General features: G+C 47.1%; 1 protein-coding gene across 1 annotated transcript in view; it reads left to right on the top strand.

Moving 5' to 3' along the window:
* The window catches only part of LOC115110152 (RAB3 GTPase activating protein subunit 1), a 51,046-nt gene that overhangs the window by 11,808 nt on the left and 26,671 nt on the right, over positions 1–12,567 (top strand). The window contains exons 10-16 of the mRNA XM_029635560.2: positions 53–121; positions 1,688–1,761; positions 3,141–3,233; positions 3,557–3,720; positions 4,290–4,400; positions 4,694–4,866; positions 7,150–7,204. Of these exons, the coding sequence (XP_029491420.2) occupies positions 53–121; positions 1,688–1,761; positions 3,141–3,233; positions 3,557–3,720; positions 4,290–4,400; positions 4,694–4,866; positions 7,150–7,204 (739 nt within the window). The remainder of the gene's footprint in view (positions 1–52; positions 122–1,687; positions 1,762–3,140; positions 3,234–3,556; positions 3,721–4,289; positions 4,401–4,693; positions 4,867–7,149; positions 7,205–12,567) is intronic.

The following is a 12,567-nucleotide window of genomic DNA, read 5'->3' as shown; positions in this document are numbered from 1 at the left end:
AATTAATCTTGATTATGCGAAACAAACATATCTGTATTTAATTGTTGTTTAGTGAGCTTCACCTAGCGACCACCTGGCCCCACCTGACAGAAGGCATCGTGGTGGATAACGATGTGTACTCGTATGTATCCACCACCACCCTCCCTCTCTCTTCTGCCCTGCTGGTTGACACACACTGAAAAAACATCTCAACAACCTGAGCTATGATCTATCAACAACATTGTTTGTCCCCCCACAGAATGACAGGTATTTAGACAGGGAAGATGGAGGTGTCGTCTTTAATAAATAGAATCAGTAGCCAGCTTAAACTCATCAAGTAAGTGAGCATTGAGATAGACAGAGAGAGGGAACCTCCAGGTAGGTGATGCCAACAATGAAACAAGTTCCCTTTGAAACATTGGGAAAGATTGTTGCCCATAATAATTTCCTGTGTGCCAGACAGTGTAGGTGTTGAGGATGGATCTGGAGGAGTTGTGTGGGAGTTGATATAACAAGTACTTCAGCCCTAGCATCAGCACTCGCTTGTTCAACTGCATTAAAGCTGAATGACTTTACGCTTTTCAGTTTAGTGATAAAGTGGTGCTCAGTGAGCCAGCGCATCTTATTAACAGTGTTTGTGTTTTTCTTCGAGGCCCTTCATCCTAAATGTTCATGACATTCACTGTATAAAGACATCGAGACTAATCTCAGCCCTCTGAAGAGAATCGAAGACCGAGATTAGCCCAGCCTAAGATGGTCCTCCTCCAAATATGTTTTGGGTTTTATTTTGATGGTTGGATTTATTGTTGAATCCCCTTTGGGCATTCTGGGATAGAAATGTTATACATGGTGTTTTGGCGTTTAAAAAAAGAAGATATGAGTTGAAATGTAAATTCTACCTTCCCTGACTGAATGGGTAATATACCTGGGTAAGAACCCCTTTTTGCCCTCAGAACTGCCTCAATTTGTCAGGGCATGGACTCTATAAGGTGTCAAGTGTTCCATGGGGATTCTGGCCCATGTTGACTCCAATGAGTCCCACAGTTGTATCTAAATGGCTGGATGTCCTTTGGGTGGAGGACCAGTCTTGATACACACAGTAAACTGTTGTGTGTGAAAAACCCAGCAGCGTTGCAGTTCTTGACACAAACCGGTGAGCCTGGCATGTACTACCATACCCCGTTCAAGGACACTTAAATATTTATTTTGCCCATTCACCCTCTGAATGGCACACATACACAATCCATGTCTCGAGGCTTAAAAATAATTTAACCTGTTTCCTGCCCTTCATCTACACTGATTTGAAGTGGATTTATCAAGTGACATCATAGCTTTCACCTGGTCACTCTGTGTCATGGAAAGAGCAGGTGTTCTTAATGTTTTGTACACTCAGTGTAGATTATATGGCAAGTGATGTTTAGTGGTCCTTATTTCAAGGATCTCAAATTAACCAAAAGGTCAATAGATGATTATCATGTAATTACTCTTTCCACTATATAATCCCTATACTAACACCAGGACGTTCCAGGCTGTAAAATATACCACACTAACAAGGAACCTTTCCTCCTTTCAGAGCACCATGTTTTAATAGCCATTGTTCAGTCCTAACCTTGACTATAATGGTAAATGTGAACCACTGAAACGATCCAGGGCCAGTTTACCTTCCTCCCCTGTGTTGTCTGACTGTGTTCTCTGTGTGACCTTACAGTGATCTGGACCCGCTCCAGGCCCCTCATTGGTCAGTCCGAGTCAGGAAAGCAGACAGCCCCACCTGTTTGCTCGGTAAGACCTTCACAAAAAGACTTACTGACCTTAAAGAAACATTATAAAATCCCATGGATACCCATGTAGAGCAGTGTGTATTTCCGTTGTCCTTCAGCTACCAGATATGTGTATAGTGGGGGTTTTGGGAACTACATGCAAAACACGTCTTTTGTAAGATTTGTTGGACAATAAAGTAGGGTTAGGTCGATGGTGACTAAATCATGTGACAGATGATGGTTTTAGCCTATTTGATCTTGACTGGCACCTCCCAGTAAAAAGACTGAGTGTCACAGGGCAGCACACAGGTGACATTCAGAGTAAGTTGCCTATTCCTATTTGTTATGGCCTATTTTATATCGGACACTGATTTAACTATCTTGTGTCGAGCTGTTTAAAAAAACATGTGTCCTATATTCCTTTCTCTCTCCATTCGATAGGCTATAAATATGATTGGCTTGTCTCCGATCAAGCAATGGACGTAACAGAGTTCCTTCTCAAATTTATTTGAATAGTCTAAAAACTTAAGGTAGCCAGAGTATTAATAATTAGAGAGAACAAACAATATCAATAGGAAAATAGAATGTCAAGTTAAATCAAGTTTAAGCTTTTAAGAAAGAAATGACTCGTGCTGGCCGGGAAAATCCTTCCATGCGAGGTTGAAAACCAAATGGCCAATAACCGATCCTCCTACTAGGCCGATCATAAAAGCTTTATGACTAGTTTAAAGTTATGAACCGTAGCTTATTTCCCAAATATAGTAGCCTACGAAGGTGTTGCTCTAAAGTTGTTGTGGCTTTCAAAAATAACCAGAATGGAAGTCTATGGTCTAGGCATAGGCTATTCTCAGTCACAGCTTTAGGAGCGAGAGAAAAATAAATAATATTGTTTGTTATATTATTTTATGATGCAAATACCGCTATTATTGGCCAGTTTTGAAGACTGATTCTATCCAGCCCGTGATGTAGGCCTATAACCTAGTTCACTACAGGAAGAAAGTCCGTTCCTCATCAGACAGTTACTGCTCCAGCATGTACGTGCCACACACACACACACACACACACACACAGACACACACACACACACACAAACCAGTTCTGCTCCTCCACCGGAATGTAAAATTAGAAAATATTTGCCATTGCCGGCACTTTGCCTCTTCCCAGGCTTTCAACAACATTTATCTTTTGTCATGGTTCTTCCAGTTGCATTCAATTTCGCACTATAGCGCAACTGTTTTAGCTGATTAAATGTTTTGGTGGCCAATAGAGAGAGCATCGTATATCACAATGTTTTATGGGTACCTAAGCACGATACGACAAAGGTTGCCATTGCCCAATCCTACAATAAAGCTTTTTTGACTTTGAATTGATTGTAATAAAACCTCATGTTGCCCATCCCAGGTGACTTCCTGACGGAGTTCTTCAAGCTGTGCTCTAAGAAAGAGTCAACAGAGGAGATCCTGGGACGGGGTCCAGTTGAGGAGGAAGGCAAAGGTAATAGGACTCCCTCTATTAGTGTCTGCTATGGCTACTGGGGTGTGTCTCAATAGTCTAACATCACTCACTCCCTCTCATTTTCCAATATGTTGTATGCCCAAAGGGGATTTGTGCAGAGCTCAGTGCTGATGGAGGAAAGGAAGAGTAGAACATGAAGCCACTTTGGACTATTGAGATGCACCCTTGGCTTGTGTCTTTCCATTTTTGTTTGTTTGCTGGTGCATGTGAAGGGAGCATATGCTCTCTCTGTCAGAGCCCACCCTCATTCCCTCCCTGTGTATAATTTTTCTCTCTCTCCCTCCCCTCCCCTGTGGTTACAGATGACATCAGCCATGCCCTGTCTAAGTTGACAGAGCCCACGGCCGTGCCCATCCCCAAGCTGTCTGTCTCTAACATGGTGCACAGCGCCCGCAAACGCATCCGCCGCCACCGCCGCGTCGACGAATCACCGCTCAGCAACGATGTACTCAACTCCATACTGCTGGTGAGAGCGGCAACGCATAGACACACACACACACAGTGAAACCCAATATAAACAATGCATCAGTTCTGATGGGTACGCTAGGCCATGTGTTTGGCCTGCTCAGATGTCTACCGCAGCCCTCTGAAGGATTTATGGGGATTTAGTCTTTCTGACATAGTACACAAGTGGCTCTGCCTCAGTGGCTGTGAGAGAGAGAGAGCTCCAGACATTCACTGAGAGGAGAGAAAGGGAGCCGAGTCTGCAGCCAGGCTCCACTGGCATTGCTGTGTGGAACAGTTTCTTAATCAGCCGTGAAGACACTTGGAGTCTCAATTGGCAAGCCCCTAAGGGCCTTTATGGGTCCTGGTCAAAAGTATTGGACTGAATAGTGAATAGGGTGCCATTTTGGAATACACACACTGCTAGAGGCTCAGTGGTGAGTCAGTGAGGTGAATAAAACATTTAAACCAGACTCCGTTAGTAGCATAATTGTTCCTTGAGGGTTTTTTTTTTGTTCAAAGGGTGAAATGGAATGGATGTTCCCTATGTAAGAGAATGGTTAAGCTCATATTTGTGTGTGTGTCTCTCAGTATCTCTTCCCAGACGCCGCCATAGACAAGTCATCATCAGAGAACAGCGAGAGCAAGGCTTCTCAATTGAATACTGATGGGAAACCAGAAGAGAAGGAGTCTGACGACTATGTATGTCTGCCCTCTATCTCTATCTCACTATTGTTCTCACAGACAGACATTGTACATCAGGGGTGTGTTCAGTAGGCATGACATTCCAAAAAAACATTTAAATACCTGAACTTGTCTGATAAAAGCACTCGTCTTTTTTCAGTGTGAACGAGATTGTTCCTTACTGAACGAAACTCACAAACACAATTTTCAATTGTCAAACTTACACATTCAGAAAATCCATGATTGATTAGTGTAATTGTCTGTAGTACCGCATCCTGATTGCATTCTCTTTGTCAACTGTCTCCATCCAGAACCTGTACAACCAGCTGAAGTCTGCGCCTAGTGACAGTCTGACATACCGCCTGGCTCTGTGTGTGTGTCTGGTTAACTTCTACCATGGAGGGGTCAGGGCGGTGGCTCACCTCTGGCAGGAGTTTGTCCTTGAGATGAGATACCGCTGGGAGAACAACTACCTCGTCTACGGGTGAGACCATTATCGTATTTATTACGCAACAAACTAAACTGCAAAAGAAGAAACGTCCTCTCACTGTCAACTGTGTTTATTTCCAGCAAACTTAACGTGTATATATTTGTATGAACATAAGATTCAACAACTGAGACATAAACTGAACAAGTTCCACAGACATGTGACAAACAGAAATGTCCCTGAACAAAGGTGGGGTCAAAATCAAAAGTAACAGTCAGTATTTGCCGTGGCCACCAGCTGCATTAAGTACTGCAGTGCATCTCCGCCTCATGGACTGCACCAGATTTGCCGGTTCTTGCTGAGATGTTACCCCACTCTTCCATCAAGGCACCTGCAGGTTCCCAGACTTTTCTTGGGGGAATGGCCCTAGCCCTCACCCTCCGATCCAACAGGTCCCAGACGTGCTCAATGGGATTGAGATCCGGGCTCTTCGCTGGCCATGGCAGAACACTGACATTCTTGTCTTGCAGGAAATCACGCACAGAACGAGCAGTATGGCTGGTGGCATTGTCATGCTGGAGGGTCATGTCAGGATGAGCCTGCAGTAAGGGTACCACATGAGGGAGGAGGATGTCTTCCCTGTAACACACAGCGTTGAGATTGCCTGCAATGATAATCAGCTCAGTCCGATAATGCTGCGACACACCGCCCCAAACCACGATGGACCCTCCACCTCCAAATCGATCTCGCTCCAGAGTATAGGCCTCTGTAACGCTCATTCCTTCTAACAATAAACGCGAATCCGACCATCACCCCCGCTGAGACAACCACGACTCGTCAGCGAAGAGCACTTTTTGCCAGTCCTGTCTGGTCCAGCGACAGTGGGTTTGTGCCCATAGGCGACGTTGTTGCCGGTGATGTCTGGTAAGGACCTGCCTTACAACAGGCCTACAAGCCCTCAGTCCAGCCTCTCTCAGCCTATTGCGGACAGTCTGAGCACTGATGGGATTGTGTGTTCCTGGTGTAACTCGGGCAGTTGTTGTTGCCATCCTGTACCTGTCCCGCAGGTGTGATGTTCGGATGTACCGATCCTGTGCAGGTGTTACACGTGGTCTGCTACTGCGAGGACGATCAGCTATCCGTCCTGTCTCCCTGTAGCGCTGTCTTAGGCGTCTCACAGTACAGACATTGCAATTTATTGCCCTGGTCACATCTGCAGTCCTCATGCTTCCTTGCAGCATGCCTAAGGCACGTTCACGCAGAAGAGCAGGTGTTTTTCAGAGTCAGTAGAAAGGCTTCTTTAGTATCCAAAGTTTTTATAGCTGTGACCTTAGTTGCCTACCGTCTGTAAGCTGTTAGTGTCTTAACGACCGTTCCACAGGTGCATGTTCATTAATTGTTTATGGTTCATTGAACAAGCATGGGAAACAATGAAGATCTTTGAAGTTATTTGGATTTTTACGAATTATCTTTGAAAGACAGGGTCCTGAAAAGGGATGTTTCTTTTTTTGCTGAGTCTATATATTAATTTAGCAGCAGTGTGCTTTTTTTTAAGGGATAGTTTGACATTTTGGCAACTAAGCCATTTCTTTACTTATCCAGAGTCAGATGAACTCATGGATACCATTTTTATGTCTCTGCGTGCAGTTTGAAGGAAGTTAGCTAACTATCATACGCGCAATGACTGCATGTCTATGGGAACATCTAGCATGCTAGCTGTGCCTGTAGACTACCAACGTGCTAGCTGTTCCCCTAGCCTTCAAGTCATTGCCCTAGTTAGCAATGGCTTGTGAAACTACCTTCAATTTTGTTCAAACTGCACGCAGAGACAAAAAATGGTAATTCCCAAAATCTCACACTATCCCTATAAGATCAGAGAAACAAGTTACATCATATATTTGTAGCAAGCAGAGCGAGCAGTGGCGCGATTCAGAACCATAAGCGCACAGCCACCGCTTGCTCATATCCCTACAAGTGCTCTGGCTCCCATCAATTATATTTAATATGGTGTCAACATCATTTAATTTTCATGCATTTTGGTGTCAAATGTTGTTTTTTTTGTCACCTTCTCAAAGTCGTTCTACAAGAAAATCTCCTGGGGGCATGCGCCCGGACCCCTGCAGCAAATACCCCCCACCCCTCCCGCTACCTTTCCCACCGCTGTTGAAAAAAATCCTAGGGGAAACACTGCACTTGATTACAGAGGGAATAGAAATAGAAATTGGATTGAACCCTCATCAAATTGGATTGAACCCAAACCGGAATCCCATCAATAATGATGTTGAGGGTATACACCGGGACTGTATACTGAATTATCCCCTTCCCTGTCTTTTATTTCAGACTGGCCAGTGGTCCTCCAGACCTTCGCTGCTGTCTCCTGCACCAGAAACTCCAGGTGACGAGCCCAGTCTATCAACTGTATACATATAGACCTCACTATGATTATTACTAAGACTGTTTACTCAGTCCTAATTAAAAAAAGAAAAAGCTTTGTCAGAGTTTTCCCTCTTTAAGGCCTGCAACAACAACAAAGCTCTCTGTAATGCCTTTGATAAAAACCACTGTAAGCCCCACACACCAACATAAACAATAGCTACATGAAAGCATTAATCCAGCACAAAGCAAACTATCTGCAGAAATGAATTGTTTAGGAATGATGGATTAAGATGGTGGTAGCAGCAACTTGTACACCAGGATCTCTATCTTTCTGTGTGTTTTGGTTTTGCATATTAGTCTGGTAGCGATAGCATGTAAAAACATTTTTATTGGTAGTACAAAAGGGGTACCTCTCTCCTCCGAGTGTTCACTCAATTGAGTCTAAATTTATCCTGGAGAGGATAGGATGAATAAGGTAGAACTGTTGATAATAATGCCTCTGCCTTAAGTTTATGATGGAGAGAGTGTGAGTGAGTGGACAGATAAGAGAGAGAGAGAGAGTGCGAGCCGACAGGTAGGAGAGAGTGCGAGCCGACGGGTAGGAGAGAGTGCGAGCCGACGGGTAGGAGAGAGAGAGTGCGAGCCGACGGGTAGGAGAGAGAGAGTGCGAGCCGACGGGTAGGAGAGAGAGAGTGCGAGCCGACGGGTAGGAGAGAGAGAGTGCGAGCCGACGGGTAGGAGAGAGAGAGTGCGAGCCGACGGGTAGGAGACAGAGAGTGCGAGCCGACGGGTAGGAGACAGAGAGTGCGAGCCGACGGGTAGGAGAGAGAGAGTGCGAGCCGACGGGTAGGAGAGAGAGAGTGCGAGCCGACGGGTAGGAGAGCGTGACAGGAGAGAGAGAGAGAGAGCGAGCCGACATGTAGGAGAGAAGGAGAGAGTGCGAGCCGGCGGGTAGGAGAGAAGGAGAGGGAGCGTGACTACAGGAGAGAGAGAGAGAGCGAGCCGACAGGTAGGAGAGAGAGAGAGCGAGCCGACATGTAGGAGAGAAGGAGAGAGAGCGAGCCGACAGGAGAGAGAAAGAGCCAACGGGTAGGCGAGAAGGAGAGAGAGACAGCCAGCCAGTCGACAGGTAGAAGAGAGACAGCTAGCCAGTCGACAGGTAGGAGAGAGACCGCAAGCCAGCCAGCTAGTCGACAGGTAGGAGAGAGAGACAGCTAGCCAACCAGCCAGTCGACAGGTAGGAGAGAGCGAGAGCGAGTCGACAGGTCGGAGAGAGACAGCTAGCCAGTCAGACAGTCGACAGGTAGGAGAGAGAGACAGCCGACGGGTAGGAGAGAGTGCGAGCCGACGGGTAGGAGAGAGTGCGAGCCGACGGGTAGGAGAGAGTGCGAGCCGACGGGTAGGAGAGAGTGCGAGCCGACGGGTAGGAGAGAGTGCGAGCCGACGGGTAGGAGAGAGTGCGAGCCGACGGGTAGGAGAGAGTGCGAGCCGACGGGTAGGAGAGAGTGCGAGCCGACGGGTAGGAGAGAGAGAGTGCGAGCCGACGGGTAGGAGAGAGAGAGTGCGAGCCGACGGGTAGGAGAGAGAGAGTGCGAGCCGACGGGTAGGAGAGAGAGAGTGCGAGCCGACGGGTAGGAGAGAGAGAGTGCGAGCCGACGGGTAGGAGAGAGAGAGTGCGAGCCGGGCGGGTAGGAGAGAGAGAGCGAGCCGGCGGGTAGGAGAGAGGAGTGCGAGCCGGCGGGTAGGAGAGAGGAGTGCGAGCCGGCGGGTAGGAGAGAGGGAGTGCGAGCCGGCGGGTAGGAGAGAGGGAGTGCGAGCCGGCGGGTAGGAGAGAGAGAGTGCGAGCCGGCGGGTAGGAGAGAGAGAGTGCGAGCCGGCGGGTAGGAGAGAGAGAGTGCGAGCCGGCGGGTAGGAGAGAGAGAGTGCGAGCCGGCGGGTAGGAGAGAGAGAGAGGAGCCGGCGGGTAGGAGAGAGAGAGTGCGAGCCGGCGGGTAGGAGAGAGGAGTGCGAGCCGGCGGGTAGGAGAGAGAGAGTGCGAGCCGGCGGGTAGGAGAGAGAGAGTGCGAGCCGGCGGGTAGGAGAGAGGGAGTGCGAGCCGGCGGGTAGGAGAGAGGGAGTGCGAGCCGGCGGGTAGGAGAGAGGGAGTGCGAGCCGGCGGGTAGGAGAGAGGGAGTGCGAGCCGGGCGGGTAGGAGAGAGGGAGTGCGAGCAGGCGGGTAGGAGAGAGGGAGTGCGAGCGTGACTACAGGAGAGGGAGAGAGAGCGTGACTACAGGAGAGGGAGAGAGAGCGAGCCGACAGGTAGGAGAGAGAGAGAGCGAGCCGACATGTAGGAGAGAAGGAGAGAGAGAGAGAGAGAGCGAGCCGACATGAAGGAGAGAGAGCGAGCCGACTGGAGAGAGAAAGAGCCAACGGGTAGGCGAGAAGGAGAGAGAGACAGCCAGCCAGTCGACAGGTAGAAGAGAGACCGCAAGCCAGCCAGCCAGTCGACAGGTAGGAGAGAGACCGCAAGCCAGCCAGCCAGTCGACAGGTAGGAGAGAGACAGCTAGCCAACCAGCCAGTCGACAGGTAGGAGAGAGCGAGAGCTTATCGACAGGTCGGAGAGAGACAGCTAGCCAACCAGCCAGTCGACAGGTAGGAGAGAGCGAGAGCGAGTCGACAGGTAGGAGAGAGAGACAGCTAGCCAACCAGCCAGTCGACAGGTAGGAGAGAGCGAGAGCGAGTCGACAGGTCGGAGAGAGACAGCTAGCCAGTCAGACAGTCGACAGGTAGGAGAGAGAGACAGCTAGCCAGTCAGACAGTCGACAGGTAGGAGAGAGAGACAGCTAGCCAACCAGCCAGTCGACAGGTAGGAGAGAGAGACAGTTAGCCAACCAGCCAGGCGACAAGTAGGAGAGAGCGAGAGCGAGTCGACAGGTAGGAGAGAGCGAGCGAGTCGACAGGTAGGAGAGAGCGAGCGAGTCGACAGGTAGGAGAGAGCGAGCGAGTCGACAGGTAGGAGGGAGCGAGAGCGAGTCGACAGGTAGGAGGGAGCGAGAGCGAGTCGACAGGTAGGAGGGAGCGAGAGCGAGTCGACAGGTAGGAGGGAGCGAGAGCGAGTCGACAGGTAGGAGGGAGCGAGTCGACAGGTAGGAGTCATAGCATTTTGGATGACAGTAGTTGGCCTGCCAAATGGCCGCGGTCACCGTAATAACTGTTTGAATAGCAAGAAAATAAATGTATACAGTGTTATTTGCAGTTGTTGTACTTCAATAACACAACCCCCAAAGCAAATCTGTGGAGAAAATAGAAAATACAATTAAAAATAAAATGTATTTGAGAAGGAAAAATCATAGCTGTTATGCTGGGAGGTAGAATAAAGTAATAGGATGCCATTTGTAACCCCCCCCCACCCTAGCCTGGAGTTGACCAATCAGAAGTCCTTACAGTACAACTTGGCCAATGGCCAAATAACAAGGATCCTGCTTCAGACTCAATGTACAGACCAATGAAAACGTAGCATACGTAGCTCTGAGTTCAGGACTGACATTCCACAGATTCCAAACAGCTGTTGAACTGAGACCCAACTATTTCCCTTGACAATTCCTTATTGACCATTAGTACTCTATTTAGTTTTTAGTACTCTCGTCCTCTGTGTTGTGTATTTATCTTCAAAATATTCTTAGAGTACCAGTCAAAAGTTTTGACACCTACTCATTCAAGGGTTTTTCTTTATTTTTTAAAACTATTTTCTACATTGTTGAATAAGAGTGAAGACATCAAAACTTTGAAAAAACACATGGAATCATGTAGTAACCAAAAAAGTGTTCCAACAAATCAAAATATATTTTATATTTGAGATTCTTCAAAGCAGCCACCCTTTGCCTTGATGACAGCTTTGCACACGCTTGGCATTCTCTCAACCAGCTTTACCTGGAATGCCAACAGTCTGCAGTCCAACTCATCCCAAACCATCTCAATTGGGTTGAGGTTGGGTGATTGTGGAGGTCAGGTCATCTAATGCAGCACTCCATCACTCTCCTTACACAGCCTTGAGGTTTATTTTCAGTCATTGTCCTGTTGAAAAACAAATTATAGTCCCACTAAGCGCCAACCAAATGGGATTGCGTATTGCTGCAGAATGCTGTGGTAGCCATGCCGGTTAACTTCTTGACGCACACATCCCTTTAACTGGATCATTTTCAACAACACCCTCTGAATTGCAGCGCGTCAAATTCAAATTAAATTACAAAAAATATTTCATTTTCATGAAATTACAAGTGCAATATAGCAAAACACAGTTTAGTTTGTTAATCCACCTGGCATGTCAGATTTCAATACAGCTTTTCGGCGAAAGCATAACAAGTGTTTATGTAAGAACATCTCTCTCAGTAGACAAAATATTACAAACTCTAGCAGCTAAGTAGATTGGTCACGAAAGTCTTCTGACTTATAGATTTACTCGCTTACCTTTGATCTTTGGATGTTTGCACTCACGAGACTCCCAGTTACACAATAAATGTTCCTTTTGTTCCATAAAGATTATTTCTATATCCAAAATACCTCTATTTGTTTGGCGCGTTATGTTCAGAAATCCACAGGCTCGAGCGGTCACGACATCGCAGACAAATTCCAAATAGTATCCGTAATGTCCACAGAAACATGTCAAATGTTTTTTATAATCAATCATCAGGTTGTTTTTTAAAATATATAATCGATAATATATCAACCAGGACTGTCCCTTTTTCAATAGGAGAGGCTGTCCCACTCTGTTTCTCAAGCAAAACTCTGCGAACACCCAGCTATCCACTGACGCAATGTGATCATTCTCGCTCATTTTCAAAATAAAAGCCTGAAACTATGTCTAAAGACCGTTGACACCTTGAGGAAGCCATAGGAAAAGGAATCTGGTTGATATCCCTTTAAATGGAGTCAAGGCATCCAATGGAACAGAGAGCTTTCAGGAAAAACAGCACTTCCTGGTTTGATTTTCCTCAGGTTTTCGCCTGCAATATCAGTTCTGTTATACTAGTTCTAGTTTCTGGGTCTGAGAAATAGGCAGTTTCAAAAGGGTATGTTTTTTTAGCCAAAACATGTCAATCCTGCCCCCTACACTCAAGAAGTTAAGTGTGCCTTGAATTCTAATTAAATCACTGACAGTGTCACCAGCAAAGAACCATCACCCCACCTCCTCCATGCTTCACGGTGGGAACCACACATGCAGAAATCATCCGTTCACCTACTCTGCGTCTCACAAAGACATGGCGGTTGGAACCAAAAATCTCCAATATGGACTCATCAGACCAAAAGACAGATTTCCACTGGTCTAATGTCCATTGCTCGTGTTTCTTGGCCCAAGCAAGTCTCTTCTTCTTATTGGTGTCCTTTAGTAGTGGTTTCTTTG

This window comes from Oncorhynchus nerka, linkage group LG3, assembly GCF_034236695.1.
Source record: "Oncorhynchus nerka isolate Pitt River linkage group LG3, Oner_Uvic_2.0, whole genome shotgun sequence".
NCBI classification, from domain to species: Eukaryota; Metazoa; Chordata; class Actinopteri; order Salmoniformes; family Salmonidae; genus Oncorhynchus; species Oncorhynchus nerka.
Note: the sequence above shows the minus strand (reverse complement) of the source record. Positions and strands in the feature narration are given on the sequence as shown.